At 39.4% G+C, this 16,473-nt stretch overlaps 1 protein-coding gene across 1 annotated transcript in view; it reads right to left on the reverse strand.

The window, feature by feature from the left end:
• Nucleotides 1-16,473, reverse strand: part of plch1 (phospholipase C, eta 1) — a 57,799-nt gene that overhangs the window by 25,956 nt on the left and 15,370 nt on the right. The window contains exons 2-6 of the mRNA XM_042413151.1: nt 12,366-12,512; nt 7,500-7,743; nt 6,375-6,504; nt 2,747-2,917; nt 1,886-1,979 (exon numbers count right to left, since the gene is read on the reverse strand). Coding sequence (XP_042269085.1) covers nt 1,886-1,979; nt 2,747-2,917; nt 6,375-6,504; nt 7,500-7,743; nt 12,366-12,512 — 786 coding nt within the window. The remainder of the gene's footprint in view (nt 1-1,885; nt 1,980-2,746; nt 2,918-6,374; nt 6,505-7,499; nt 7,744-12,365; nt 12,513-16,473) is intronic.

Below are 16,473 nucleotides of genomic sequence, written 5' to 3' on the forward strand. Positions count from 1 at the left end.
GGAGTGAAAGGTCTCAACAATTTTCGGATGAACCTCTATGACATTCATGTCCCCCTGAGGAGGAATTGTAATAACTTTGGTGATCTCTTAACTTTGCATTTCATCTGTAGCACCATCAGATCAAAATTTCAATTTGTCCAATACTTTGGTTTGACCAAATACCTGCAAAACTAATGACATTCCCATCAGCATCAGATGTACTTTGTGTTTAGTGCTAATTAGCAAATGCTGGCATGCTAATAGACTAAACAAAGATGGTGAACTTTTTACCTGCTAAACATCAGCATGTAAGTGTTGTCATGGTAAGCATGTTAGTATGCTGATGTCAGCATTTAGTTCAAAGCAATGTTGTGCATAAGTGCAGCGCCTCACAGAGCCACCAGCGCAGCTTTAAACTCTTAGTATTGTTAAGTAACAAACAAATATTGCAGTTAAGAATTCAGTTGTGGTAAAACACAATGAGGGATTTTAAATATTGCTTATCATAAACTGATATCTGTATCCTTACAGTAGCCAATGTTACCTATTTTTGAATGTTTTAAAACAAAAATGAACGGTGAAACACAAAATCTTTTCTATTTTCAACTACCAGCCAGATCATAACATGCACCTTATATCAGCTCCAAAAAGAGCCAGGATCTGGATTTAGCACATTCTTCATGAGAAATACAGTTATACAGTGACATCTACAAGATCTCTTCATCGGCAGGCTGATGTCCAGGAAAATACCAAAGAATCACTTACAGCCAAGCACATTGAAACCACAGTGGTGTGGTTTGAAGCTGCAGTACAGGTGGGTATATTTCACACAGCCAACTTTTTTTTTTTAGATGGTATTGGATGAAGAGGAATGAGAGGTAAGAAAGCATCCTTTCACCAGAGAGGAGATATAAAAATGAGACATGAATACTAAGGGCAGGAGAAATCAGCAAAAAAGCAGAGGAAGGAAAAGAAGCAGACAGTCAATGCCGAAGAAGAAGATTGGAGGAGAATTGGGAAAAAATGGAGACATGATGCAAATATAGTAACGATTTTTGCTGTGGGAAGTCAGTAATCAGACTGGACATGCAATCTCGTCATGGTATCATCATGGCTAAATCCCGACTGTAGCAGTGCACTGTGCGACATGAATCCCAACTGAACTATACTGAACAGACAGTCACACAGAGAACAAATGCCGTAGGTAACAGCTCATCACGCTGTAAAAAGATGTTTATGTGAATCTGTGGGTGCATTACTGTCACATCTGAGCACAATGTATGTTTAAACACACACATTTCAGGCCTGCAGGGAGGGCATCATACTGGTCTGATCAGCCAGACACATGCAGTGTTAGTCTTCATGCCTCTGACGGAAAGATTAGTCTCACCTCTCCTCCTCTTCTCATCTGCTCTCATTTCTGTCACTTTCCACCCGTCCTCATTCTGACTTCTCAATTTTCTCACTCCAGCTACCCTCCTCAATCCTCACTCCCTCTTCTCCTTTAAGCCCTTCAGTTACTCAAAATGACACTCAGAGATGAGCGCTTGTCGTAGACAGAATCCCAGAGCATTTATGGTCATTCTTTAATCTTCTCAGCCACTTATTATCAGAATTGTATGATTATTGTGTACTGGCCAATATGTCAGTCATAAGCCACATAAACTTCAAATCAAGTTAAATGTATTTTTACCTGATTTTGAATTTAAGGACCAAAAAGATTTTAAAAAATCGAACAAAATGATGGAGTAATTGATGGGAGTTTCCACCTGATTGTGTGCCATGACAGATGCAGGGAGAGGAAATGACTGAGGTAATGATTTAGCCTAAAAAGAAAACAATTGTAGGAGGAAAAAATCCAGTGGAAGTGAAAATAAAGACATGAAAGAAAATGGGAGAAACTTACCTTCAATCCCCATGACGCCTTTTTGTTTATTCTCATCAGACAACTCAAACTTGTCAATGATTTCTGCAACGTACTCTGGAGTCACATTGACCATCTTCAGAGAAAAAAGATAAACAAAATCATCATCACTAAGCTTTTGTACATTCCTTGACAAATGTGTAGAGGTTTAATTGAGCAGTACAAAATATATAGTGCATTCTTATGTAGCAGGTCCTTAGCTTTATGTAAAAGTGCATTTGATTTTATGTGTAGTTTCCAGAATAGCTTGTGGCCAATAATGACATATACATGACAAAATACATGTAAAGACCTTGCTTAGACCCTTTGTGATATAACAAATAACAATTAAATAAATAATTTAATTTCAGCATAGAAGCTGAATGAAGTCAGAATGATTTCTCATTTTTTAAAATAAATTTGTGTTGCTATCAAATTAATTGTCAGCAATGTCAAACAAGCAGCATATTCAGTGAACAGTATTAAAACAGAGTATTGCAGGCTGGAGATTAGAAATACAATATGATGAAAAATTACACCATTGCTGTGTGAGAGAGAAAAGAGATTGTCAGAAACACAAAGAAAAACTATAAAGAACAAGACAAGGGCTCCAAAAAAGACAAACCAATTTTAGGCGTGATAAATTGGCTTAGTGGAGCAGAGTCCTGTGGGCAGACAGCTGAGACAGAGGGAGTTTCATGTTAGAAAAAGGAGGAGAACAGGAATATAATCAGCCTTGACTCTTTTTTTTGTTGAAATGGAGAGAAAGTAGTTTGCACGTCTCATCATAAAAATGTGGCAGGTTTAACATCCCTAAACTGAGCATTATATTGGCTCTAGCCCGAGATCAGTGTGACCTCCTACCTTCTGCTCGTTGTGCAGGAAGTTGACCAGCTCCTCCACTGTCAGGTGGTCCTTCCTGTCACTGTACGCCATCATCAGCAGGAAGAGATCCCGTCTCAAAGACATCATCTTGTAGAAGACGGAGAACTCCTCGTACGTCAGTGTGCCCTGCTGATTGTCTGTGTCTGCTTCCTGTGAGGGTGAGGAATGAAATGTCTCGAGCTATAATATTTTGATGATCGGACAAGAGCTAAAAAAAACTGGCTTAGTGTATCTCTACGCAATATTTCTATATATCTCATATTTTACCCAGTGTGAGCCAGTGTGGCCACTTTCAAAATCTGACTCAGCAGTGCTTTGTGATGACTGCTCTAAACACACGTTTTGATGAATTCTTTATGTGGAAAATGTGACAGCTCTGCAGATTTGAGCCAAACTAATACTGCATTGCTGAGGCCACCTAATATTGATATTTGAAAATAATAAAAAAATCTGATAATGCAACATGAGTTCATGTGTTTTTCTCTCTTATTTTCTGTTTTACCCAAATCATTTTTATGAGTGTTGTGTTGTGGTTTTTTATTGGCAAGGATCCGACAAATTTGAGAAATAAAGAGCTGTGACAAACATAAGGAAGAACAATAAACTTAACAATAAACAATAAATATAATAATAAATGTTGAACTGCAAACTTCACTGAAAATGACATTTTAAATTGTAACTATGACTAAAAACAAAAACATATTGTAGCTCCTCTCTGTAACAGACATAAGCCTCATGTTACGTATTTTCCTGCATTGTTTTAGTGATATATGTTGTATTTGTATTCTCCAATGTTTCTACAGATTCAACACTTCACTTATTGTTACATAATTAATCATACAAGGGAATGTGGTTAGACTGCGAGTAATGTTGTGTGTATATTTGGTGAGGCTCCCCCACAATGTGAATGCATATGGTGATGTGAATGGTTGTTGCTGAATTGATGGTGAGATAAAATTTTAACTTCACTGAGTTCCTCCTACCCGCATACCCAGGCTCACTGAAACATAAAACTTCAGCTCTAAAACATTTATTGCAGCAGTTTACTACACTGCAGTTTCTTCTTACATAATCACAAAATAGGGGTGGGCAATACTGCACAATTTAGTTTCTTTTTATTATTAAAGGTGGGTATACTATCATATTTAGGAGAGCCATCTGTCATGTCGATTTAGGAGAATGCATATAAGTATTCTCGGTTAATTACTTCATCACATGCATGTAAAACACAAGACAAGTTTTTAACAGTAAATAGAAAATGTTTATTGTGTGAATTCTTTGAACTAATGAGGTGATCGCTGCATGTATGCACACAACAGCAGAAGAGTGCAGCACTAAGAAGAGTGTTCAAAATGTGATCTAAGGTGAGACGGACCCTTTTTTTTAGTATCCTATTGATCCTAGTATTGATACTCAAAACCAGACTTAGAATAAGTATAGTTTAGGTATTGATGTCCCACCCAAATGCAGTCCAGGCAGTAAGTATTTGGACAGAGTTCAGGCAGTAATTAACTCCAAAATATTTAATATGATGATTTTGTTTGACTTCTTGTGTGCCTGTCCAATTACATTTGAAAGCCTAAACAGTTCTTTCTGTATTGATGTAAACCAAGTCAAATTAAAGCTGAGTCTTGGCACTTGAATGTGGTATCCATTACTTTATTTCAAATTGAAGAACAAATAATGAAGAACAAAAAATGTGTAACTGTCCAAATGCTTATTGTCTGGACTGTGTCTGGACCAAAACTGATATTTACACCTTTAAGCCCATATCAGCCCTGCAATGTTGTTCTATAATAATATTCATATAGTCTAAAATTAGAAAATAAAAGAATGTCTCCTCTTTTTCTTCCATCTTGTGTCATATCTCCCTCTCTCTCTTTTTCACATGATACAAATGCCAGCAAGCACACATAATGTAACAGTCTTTATGTCACAGACACATTACGTCTCCAACCATTTTTTTCTTTCTCACTTCGTATCTCACTACATGTTGCCCAAGGACACGCACAGCATGGCTCACTGCTCATTCTATCCTACCACTTCGCTCTGTCTGCTCTCCAGGATCCAGCATCTCATATTACCTGGCTCTCATGGGGGCCCATTCGACTCCACACCAAATCTAATAATACCAGCTAATGCCTCCATCACACTCCCGTAATGAGTTCGCTGTGGGCATTTGGGGACTCGATCACAGACAGAATCTACACACAACTAGCAGGATAAATCACTGTGATGGACTTCACCCGGAATCCATGGACAGAAAACAAACAGAATCAGGGTATTTTAAGCAACTACACAAGCTGTTCAGGTGGCAACACTGCTATCTGCCCATGCTTAAATGGAAACAGATGAATCAATTAAGTTTTCTATCTAATCTAAATCCAAAGAATGAAGTGAGTTAAGGTGCAAAATTGCAGTTTAGCCCATTTAGAACATAGAAACGCTCAAACTCACTGTATCACTTCTCAATACTGGGGGTGAAAAAGAGGAGGCTTTTAGAAAAAATGTTTATTTTATTATTTTAATTTTTTATTTTAATGATTATTTGAATTACAAGTTTTAAAATCATTCTGAGCTGAGAAGACTCTTTATGTGCTCGATACGATGTAACAAGATTCATTTGGAAACTTAAGAGAGTATTTGGGACGTTCAAAAAGAAAACAGGTTTGGCAAAAATTGAATATGTTGAATGAGTGTTTTAATTAGTGTATAATCACCTGAAAATAAGAATGGTTGTGTTTTCATTTCCTTGGAATGAGCCCTTTATATCTACATAGGGAGCAGGTCCTCTTCTCGGAGCCCACCATGTTGCAACACCATGTTTCTACAGTAGCCCAGAATGGATAACGCAAACATTGGCTCTTGAGGGGGTCTTTTGTGTTTTTTGCAAGTTTTGTGGCCATTGTTGATTCTCCTACACACTTGGAAGGGGAGGGGGAGGCGAGGGGAATGCAGTTGGTTGCAATCTGAAACCTCACCACTAGATACCACTAAATCCTTCACACTGGTCCTTTAAGTTGTTTGTTCAAAGTCAATAATGCCTGCTTAAACAGAAAATTGCATTTGTGATCAATGGATAAACCAAGAAAAGGTAATAGTTGTCAATTATTATCACCAACACTGCACTGTGTTAGTGCACACTATAACTCACCTTAGAAAAGCCAGTGGATACTGTGTGTCGATTTCTAACATTACTCAGTGTGACTTCTGTTTTAAAAATTGAAGCAGCCTTCCTCTACCACTACTTTCATCCTTTTCCTCTAAAAGTGTTTCTCTCGCATATGAACATTGCACATTCATTCGAATTACACAAATGCACATAGAAGTTAAAAATGCAACATGTCAGAAATCTGAAATATTCATATATAAGTAATTTAATGTGCTTAGATGGAAGAAAATCTCTTTTTTTACTGAATGCAAAGGCTTGTTACGTTCGTGAGGAAGCTGATTTAATAATTAACTTTTATCAATATGGTAGTGCCTCTGCAGTGAATGTGAGAGCAATATATTGTATAATGTATTGTATAATATTGTATTGTAAGATGTAATCAAATATTATCCATAGTTCAACAATGATTGTATTGAAATGCCTCCGTGTTCTGACCTGGAACATTTGCTTGACCTTCCTGCGCGGCAGATTAACGTTCAGCTTGTGGAGGAGTTGGTAGATCTCGTCGATGTTCAGGAAACCGTCTCCGTTCTTATCAGCTTCTTCAAATGTCTGCTTCATCCACGTCACACAGACACGTTAAGGAACATTTGGTGTGTATGTGGACACTAAAAGAGTCAAATCTGTCTGCAATAGTTCAGGTGTTACGTTTATGACTAGAGCTTGCCTTTAAGCCTTTAGAACAATGACAGTGCAGAAATACTCCCAGACTTTTATTTTAGGAAGATCCAGGACATCTCTGACAGGTGATTGTCTGACCAAGGTTAGAGGTGGATGAAACCAAATGTCTCAGCAGTATCTCTAATAGTACCACATATTTGTTTTAAGGGTCTGTTTGAGTGGGAAGAGGTTTGCATAAAGCAAACAACTTTGCAGCTCACATTCTAGTTAAAAAAATGTTTTTAAAAGATTTATGGCTAAATCCACAAAAGGACTCTGTGGCCACTAAACCTGTCCAAAGAGACAAGAAAATGGCCTGTAATTCATGGGTTAGGGTTATTGTAAGATTCAGATATTCATCTAACATGTTTCAGACCTGTCTGAGTCACATTAGTAGCTGTAGCTTATTTTAATGGACATTTCAGCAGATTATATGATAGATGCAAAATAAAAGAGAGGTAAAAGAAGCAAAAATACATGGAAGTTGGTTTGTGACTCTGGATGTGTGCACCTCTGCTAATTAAAGACATGCAATTTGAGGCCTTTGTGCTCTCTGCAATTTTCATGATGGACCAATTTGTGTGCTGAGATGTGGAGAAAAGCACTAAAGCCTAAAACACTGGAAAGCACTCCGGGAAACGAGGGAAAATTGCACTCAGCTGCAAAACTTTACGGGTGTGCTTGTACCTGCATATTATTAGCGCAAAATCTTTTCTGAATAGGACCTTAAAAATGGGGCAGATTGCGGGTGCAAATGCTGCACAATTCACGGTGCTATTAGCAGACACAATCCATTCTTTGTGGATTTGGGCCTTAGTGTTTCCCACTGAGCTGAGAAAAAAACTCAAATAAACAAAATGACAACAGTGATACATGTGTATTTCTGTGTCTAAAGGATATTGGTCATGTGTACGCTGCCGTTTGGCCAATGAGTCCTCATCACTGATCCCGGCCATCAGGTAACGGAGGCCAGTTATCCAGGTCCTGGCCTCTTCTGCATTTGATGTCACCAAGTCAAGGGACTCCATATGGTTTCCATGGTACACTGTGAAACAGCAGGCCGGATCAAAGCTGCCCTCTGCATGCCGATGGAAGATGTCCGATTGACCACCCTCTGTCACTTTGTACAGCGAATCAATGGTGACTGATGGAGAGAGGAAGTCAAATGGAGAAGAAGAAAAAAAGATCAGGTTACGGTATAAATCGAAGGAAACAGAAACAATAAAATACACTGGAGTGAAGCCTTAATGATTGGTTAACATTGAATTACTACTTAAATGGTAAGGCTGGCAATATTCTATATTTTCTTTTTGTTAAAAAATTCCATGAAAAGATCAAAACCAACATTGTACTGTCTGTGCAGCCAAGGCCTGGTGCAGCTTATTACTCTGTGCCATAGACCTCGACTGTTGTACAAAAACAGTTAAAAACATATCAATAAGCCACAGCATTGCACTGAGTGACATGTTCCTTTATTACAATCAACACATCATCATCGTCATCATCGGCGATTACTCGCAGTTGCTTATGATTGTCCTCCTGTTGGTGAAATGGATTATTTGTGGGTCTGCAGATGGCTATAGAGGCTGATCCTGGATCCACAGGGTCTTTTGCAGTGTGGACAGTCGTATGTAGCAGAAACAACAACAGTTTTGGTGGTGAATTTTTCCTTTCTGCCTTGCCTTTTTGCTTCCATGGCACATTCATTTTCCTGTTGCACAGTGCTTTCATAAGTCTTCCTTCTCCAGCGGTTCCTGTTACAGGCTATCTTTTCCTAGTCATTGAAGTTGAAGTGGCATTTCCTCAGGTAGGATATGAGATTATCCTTTTACTGCTTTCTTTGTCCCCCTTGGGTGTACTTCCCCTCCATAAATTGGCCATAGACGCCCCATTTTGGGAGACAGGAGGTTTGTCATATGGATTGTCCATCACACCTAGTGTTGAGTGATAGTTGTGGAGATACTTGGTAGGTTGGCTTCCTCCAGGATGCTGATTTTTGTTTTGCCTGCCTTCCGAGTTGGTCCTGGGGGTCTGCTGTAAGTAGTCCAGCTTTCAGAGCATCAGAAGAATGAGGGCAGAACTACTGCTTGATAGGTGAGCAGTTTGGTCTTAGTCCGGATGCCCCAGTTCTCAAGAACTCTATGTCTCAGCCTTGTGAAAGCCCCACTGAAGCATTTAATTCTGTGCTGTATCTCAGCATCAATGTCTCCCTGGTGGACAGGAGACTGCCAAGATATAGGAAGTGATCCACATTTTTGAGAGTATTGCCATCAATGTGAATTGCAGGGGCTTGGGATGTTCCTTCAGGTGCAGGTTGGTGGAGGATTTGGGGCTTCTTGATGTTGATGTTGAGTCCCAAGAGCTGGTATGCCCCTCTTGCAGCTGATTGATTGTGCCCTTGGCTGGGTGAAAGCCACACTGAGACTCAGGGAGGATCTCTTCTGCCAGAGGTATTAGTCAGCTAAACCAGTATGCAGTCCAGTATTTTACCTGTAGTGGATAGAAGCGATAACCCTTGGACCAGGACATTGTCTTCTTTTGGGAAGTTGACCTTCAGGAGAATGCCTGTGCATGGGACCTTTTTACATGGAGAGACTGGTGCACAGTCAATCACCACACAGTCCTTGACAGTAAGAAGGCCAAGGTCCAATGGCAAGGAATACAAGACAAGACAATTGGGGGCCTCTCACTGTTGCAGCCTTCTTCCGCCTTCATGACCGTTGTGGTGCTTCTCCCAGATCCTACCACCTGAACATCTGACCTGCCACCATCTTCCACTCCACCATTGGGGTCTTGGTTTGGATCACTCTTTGTCTGTACCCTCCCCTTTGACTCTACTGCCATGGGTGGCCTTACCAGAAGCAGTAGCTCCAGACAGCATCACTCCTGGGTTCACTGGGTAAATGCAACCGTCTCCACCAAGGTAAAGTGGCAATCCAAAAGTATCAACACATCAACACCATCGACACTGTAGTTTTTTTGAAGTTAATCCAACATACATCATCCAGCTGCTGTAAATACTCACTAGAGTCTGAAATGTGTATTAATCAGCTACTGAAAATAGTATCCCAAAAATGCAGTATTTATTCCTGTTTAGGTAATGTAAGCTAAAAACTGCTTTTTATAAAAGCATGCAAAGTATTAGAGACCTGTTTTTAAAGATGTACATTTTCAGTAGGAACCAATGGGACAACACGCTGTTGGTTTTGGTCTTTTCATTGCATTTGTTGGCAATAAGACAGTCATAGAATAATACCAGCCTTATAATTTAATGTTGTTACCAAAAGCTTGACAATTACCATTACAGTATAATGACAGAATAATGGAGCACCCAGCAGAATAATTAATCAAGTGTAAAATAAGAAACTGGAAGAGCAGTGTCACTTTTTGACAAATAACCAAAAATTATGCAAGTTCCTTACTCTTTCTGCTTTTATTTATCATGTGTAAAAATACACAGAGAAAGTAATTCCTGTAGGCTTCAGAGTGTATCACGGTCTAATGAGATTTGAGTATGAACTCAGCCATTTTTGATTCTGCGTCTTTGTTAGGAGACAGAAAAAGCCTCCAGTAAGCTTAGCTGGTGTGCATGTATGCACATCCTCAATCTGTCGCCTCTCCTCACCCATTTTCTCCTCTCGTTTCTCAGGTGTGGTCCTTTAACTCATGCTGAAATTCAAATTAATTAATGAATGACCCTCATTAATGCACTAATCTGTTTTCCTCCAAATAATGAGGCTTTATGTTTAGGTTTAGGTTTAATTAATAAATTAATGAATTATATTGTGAAATAATGATGAATTTATTCATTTAATTCCCCTCTTACCACCCCAAAATATGTATTTGTCATAATACACTCTGAAATTATCCATATCCATTTCCCTATTACAGTACATGCTCTCTTCCCATAATCTCATTTATGAAATTCTGCTCTGACTGAAAGTAATAATATGGCAGCCTTATTTTGATCATGCATAGTACACACACACACACACACACACACACACACACACACACACACACACACACACACACACACACACACACACACACACACATACACACACACGTACACTGGCACACACATTCAAAGAAAAAGATCTGGGCAGCTATTTGTTTTTCTTAATCATGTCAATGGAGAAGATCTGAGAGGCTTATCTAATGCTGACAGTCTACACACATGCTATAATTTATGCACATGTACAGTGGGTTGATTATGTATCAACCAATGAAGTAAAAAAGTGGCAATGATGCTTTGAGGGGTCCATGAAATGTATAATGATAATCCCTCTCAAAGCCAGCAGTGAGGCTCACTTGGTTTTTAGAAATTCATCAGACATTCCAGGAAAAATAGGAAGTTTAGCACCATAAAAAGGAGATAACAGACAACTTGTAAAGCACTTTGTGGCATGATATGTGATACACAAATAAAATATCATCATGTGAGTTTAAAGAATAATTCTGATTTATTGTTTAATTCACTTATTTTCGTAGATTTGGCTATCACTTGGATGGTTACACCATTGCACTCACCAAGTTACTGTTTTTCTCCATTGTTTTGATCAAATCAAGTCCATTTTTATTATACAGCCCAATATTATAAATCAGAAATTTGCCTCAGGGGGCTTTACAATCTGTACGGTAATACAACATCCTCTGTCCTTAGACCCTCAATTTGAATAAGGAAAAACTTCCCAGAAGAAAACCTTTAAAAAGGAAAAAATGGAGGAAAAAAAAAACATTTAATGCATTGTTAGAAACAAAAGCCCAGTTTTGACAATACTGTAGGTGACACTAAAACTGTGGTTCCATTTTTAAAACAGCAAAAGTGTGCTCCAAAAGTTTTTGTGTTCTCAAAACTCTTCATACAATCATCAAAATCACATACTGGAATCTAAGAATAGAGAATACTGTTACAAAAAATCCTCTCTTAAGATTGTCATATCCTGCGGGTTTGAACTCATTAAATGAAATATTTCAAGCAGTTTGTGTACTACTCCATACCGTGCTTGTCATCTACAGTAATTGTCTGTAAGATCTAGGAGCTCAGTACCAAGTCTGAGGGGTAAAAAATGTTGATAACAAACAGTTTGGTTAATTTTCTCATTCACCTTTGTTATCTCCTCCAAATAAGTTTGGGGTTTTGATTAAAACCTGTATGATCACTACAGTTTAAGATGCTGCCATGTTCCCAGATCTATGGAGCTATGAAAATAAGACCCAAGTTTTACTGCAGTCACAAGTGACAGTTATGGGATAACACTAAATTCTATAACCTACTTCAACAGTAGCATAATATTATTATTATTAGCTCAGTTCACTGACTTAATAATGTCCATTATATATTATACAGTAATATTCACCTAAAGTTTGCAAACATTAGCATTATTGGCTGCTGGTCTTATCAAAGTAAAGGTAAGGCAAGTAGCGCTTTTGCAGTAAAACCCCTGGGTGTATTCAACCAAGCCAAACCGAACAGTGCATTTTATCCCTTATGAATTTCAACTTATGGCAACTTTTATTTGCAAGCGGAAGAATGTGTTATTCCTTCTTTCAAGAGCTTTACGTACTTATGGAAGAAAGTAGTACAGAGAGACAGTGACAGTGAGAGATTGTGTATGTGTGCTAATATCTGTGTACGTGTGTGTGTGTGTGTGTGTGTGTGTGTGTGTGTGTGTGTGTGTGTGTGTGCGTGTGTGTGTGTGTGTGTGCGTGTGTGTGTATGCATGTGCGTGTGCATGCATGCATGTGTGCATGCAAACTCACTCTTGGCCTTCTCACTCTTGCGTGAGGGCTTCCAGCGAATGCAGGAGCAATGCTCATCCAGGTAGAAGAGTCTCACCAGCCCTTTGGATCCAGCCTTCAGCTTTACCATCTGTGTCCCGGACTGCATCACACTCATGCATCGCTCCACTGCAGAGGAGAACACACACACACACACACAAACACTAGGGTCAGTGGAGCACTGTATTAAGACACAAAGGGAACAGGTGTCCTGCTTTATTTGTCTTTTCTGAGGAAGAAGTGAGACGAACTGAGACGAAGTGTCACAGTGTAGCACAATTAGCTGAGCAGCCAGCAGCTGATGTGCCAAACTGCATCAGTGGCGCTACTGTGTGACCACACAGAGCTGCTTTTCTGTTACCCACCGACCTCCTCCTGAAAGCAACTCAGAGAACAGAGAAAGAGAGAGATCTCATCATGAGAGAGCTAATGAGTGTCTCTCTGTTTCACAGAAGGCCTCTAGGCTGTACAGGAAGAACATCTCAGCATCACACTGAGGCAGGTGGAAGCTACATCTGGGCTTCATTCAACACTGCCGTAAACATATCAACACAGTTTTAAATTTGCACTGAAGTTTTAAAGGTTGATTTATTGACCATTATTTATTCAATATATTTGTCTCTCAGATTTCTGCCTCCACCCAAGAGGTGAATATAATTTGTTTGTAGTGCTTACAGCATTAAGAAACTACATTTTAAAAATGAAATTCCAACATTTATTTCCATAAACAGAGTCCCTGTGTACATAATCCACACGGTGAACAACTTTAATTGGACAAGGAGCTGCAATTAAAACTGTTCACAGCAAACTATGAATACAAAATCTCCAGATACCAACAGATGTAATGTTTTTTTTTTTTGTAATTTGGATAAACAAAACCTTTAAAATTCATTTTGGGATGTAATATGTTTGATGCTGATTGCCAATACTTGCTGTTTTGGATACTGTGGCATTATAAACTTCTTTGTTAGCTTCAACAGCTACTGCTAGTGCAACTGAAAAAACTTTTTAAAACACCCAAACCAGAGCTTAACATGTTCACACTGAGTGCATAAACAGTATGGATGTGCATCATATACTGTATATGGAAAGGAAAACACCATTCCTCACAGTTATAATAGGCAAAGGTTCAATTAAAGATACTTGAAATGAAAAGGGAGAGCTGAAGAGGGAAAATAATGGTTGAGCATTCTGAAGAGGAGAACAGAGGGACTGAAATGATGGTGAGAAGTGACTTCGTGTTTGATTGCTTAACTGCCTGGCACTGTCCAGCATTGCAAAAGGATAAAAGACAAAACTTCAAACTTTTTACTTTTTGTGACAGCTGGTGGCAGGGATACAGACGGGGATGACAGCAGAGAGACAGCGAGATTTCCGTCCTCATTAGTGGAGTGTGTGCATGCATGTGTTTGTGCTTATAAGTAAGTGTGTGTTGTTATGTCAGTACATGCATGTCTTTTCATGTATGCATGCAATATGTCTATGTTTACATTCATCTGTAACATTTTACTTTAAGTTCCTCTATTTAGGAATTTATAAAAAACATTTAATAAATGGTTTATAAAACACTATAATGTTGTTATATGGAGATATAAGGACCTTTTTCAGTGTATATTAATGTGCAGTGTTTGTCAGATATTATAACTTCTGTGAAGAAATATTTTATATTATTACTATATTTTCATTTATTATCTGTTTATACACCAGCCTGCAGGTATGAATGCCCACAGGAGGAGTTGACCGATACATTATTAAACCCTTAATATCTGCTAACTACATTATTGTATGTACTGCTTATAATTGCTAAATAAGGGGACATAAAGTTAAGTGCAACTTAGAAAGCTTCTTAAACAGCAGCTGGATGGTGGGATGCTTCTCGAAGCAGGAGCTGGAGCCAAGTCCTCTAAACCGAAGGACAAGGTCTTCTCCTATGAGGCAATGGAGACAACAACACTGAAAGATGGAGAAAATGCCTGCACGCTGCTTGTGCTTTCCCAGTTATTTTTATTCTATGTAAAGACGACTGGCAACGTTCAACCACAGATGGTCTCAGATGCTCTGGGGAAATGTAGAGTGTGATCACACCTGTGCAGTATATGTAGACAATTTGTGATGCGTCACACCCTCGTCTCCTTATTTGATAATCAATAAACAAACTACGAGGACAATACCGGGCCACACCAATGCTTGCAGCTACGGGAGGCTTAGGATAGTTGTCGACAACTCAGTGTGTGTAATCCAGAGCTGCCAGAGAGGAAGGTGGGTATAACAAGGAATCACAAACCCCTTTGAGGTGTAATCCCTGAATGTGATAGAAATCTACAACACACGGTTTTAGTAGGCACAGCAACAAAGACTGATAAGAAGCAGCATACACACACGCCAAGATTTGTATAATTACACTTGTGAACACCTTTGTTGACCACAATTATTTCATAGCCACAAACCCAAACATTACCCAATACCATAATGTTGTTGGGCCGTGGCTACAAGTTTGGCTATCAGCAATAATTAACGATTATCAAAGATAATCAATAGCAAGATGGCTGCAGTCACCTGGTGACTGAGCACATGGCATGCCAACAATTTGGCTGATAAAGGGAACTACAGAGATAAAAGGCCAGACCATGTGGTGTCTTGAACCACATGTGCTGCCTGAGCCAAAGTTTGCCAAACTAGGTTTTAACCTCTTAACTGTGTGGTTCTCTATTCAAGGCCAATTGGTGTATGCTAAAAATGCCAGGTTAAAACGAGGTTAGTTGCATGCAAGGACTAGTTACTGGATGTAACATGTGTTAAGCATGCTAACATTAACCTAGCGGTGTGGCTATGGAGTAACCTGACTATAAGCAACAAGGACATCACAACAACAGTTCAATGTATAACCTTAACCAAATCAATACACGTACAGTACATTGTTTGAGTTAAACATTCTTGCTTAGGCATACTATACTTCACTGTGTTGCTAGGCTATGCCCAGTTGTTACCATTCCATCAAGGAAGAGATCAATCAATCAATCAATCAATTTTTATTTATATAGCGCCAAATCACAACAAAAGTCATCTCAAGGCACTTTTCACATAGAGCAGGTCAAGACCGTACTCTTTAAAGATGCTTTGTGGCGTTCTGCTTTGTAGCAGGTGAATCCGTGGGTGAGTCAGGCTGAGAAGGCTTTGGCTCTGAAGCTGAAATATGCAGGCGTTGCTGGGGAGACAGCACTCCAGTTGTGCAGAGGGCCCAGGTCACCGTAGAATTAGCGGCAAGCTAACTCCATTTCGCGGCTCCTGTACTTGTTAAACTGGCCAGCAGACTTGTGTGTTAGCTGCTGGCACAAGGAAACTTAGTTTCTGAGTCTTAGGCATGCACTCGCGTCTTCTGCCGTAAAGAAGACTGTGTGTGTCTGCTGTGAGCAGGCCACACAAGAGAGCAGAGAGCTGCTCCAGCAGCTGCTGGAGGTGTGAAAGAGCAAGCAGCTGCTCCTGAAGCTGAAGGAGAAAGAGAGCAAGGAACTGCTCCTGCTGCAGCTCGGGGAGAAAGGAGAAAGATAAGAGTGGAATCTCTAGTTTTGATAACCTGGATCCATGGGTGGAGCTTCACACTTTGGGTGCGAACCCCCAGGGCTCAGGTTTCTTGGAGTCTTGAAAAATGTGGTAAACTGTGGTCCACATGTAGTCCCAACATCCCCCCTTTGGTCCTAGGATTGCACCTGATGTGTGATCCTGGGAGCACAAACATACATGTACTGTATGGTCCACTTTTGAAAGAGATCATTTGTCAGTTCATTCAAGTTTGTAACATCTGGGCAGTGGTTAACACTATCTATCTTAGCTAAGCAAGAACAGTCAGAGTTACAAAACAAAAACATGATAGACAACAACAAAGGCATAGTCCTAAATAACATAACCTGTGTTTCTCATTACTCTTTGGGTTAGTGAGAGCAGGAATGTTAGTGGTGTAACTTTGTTAAGGTGAGATGCAGAGAGAGTGGCACCTAAAATGATAAAGCCATTTCTGGAGTGTCCAAGAGTGTTTGTTGTTTCACTCATTGGATCAGATGACAATACTGACTACTCAATGAAGTACTCAGTC

Source organism: Thunnus maccoyii, chromosome 6 (genome assembly GCF_910596095.1).
Source record: "Thunnus maccoyii chromosome 6, fThuMac1.1, whole genome shotgun sequence".
Classification (NCBI taxonomy): domain Eukaryota; kingdom Metazoa; phylum Chordata; class Actinopteri; order Scombriformes; family Scombridae; genus Thunnus; species Thunnus maccoyii.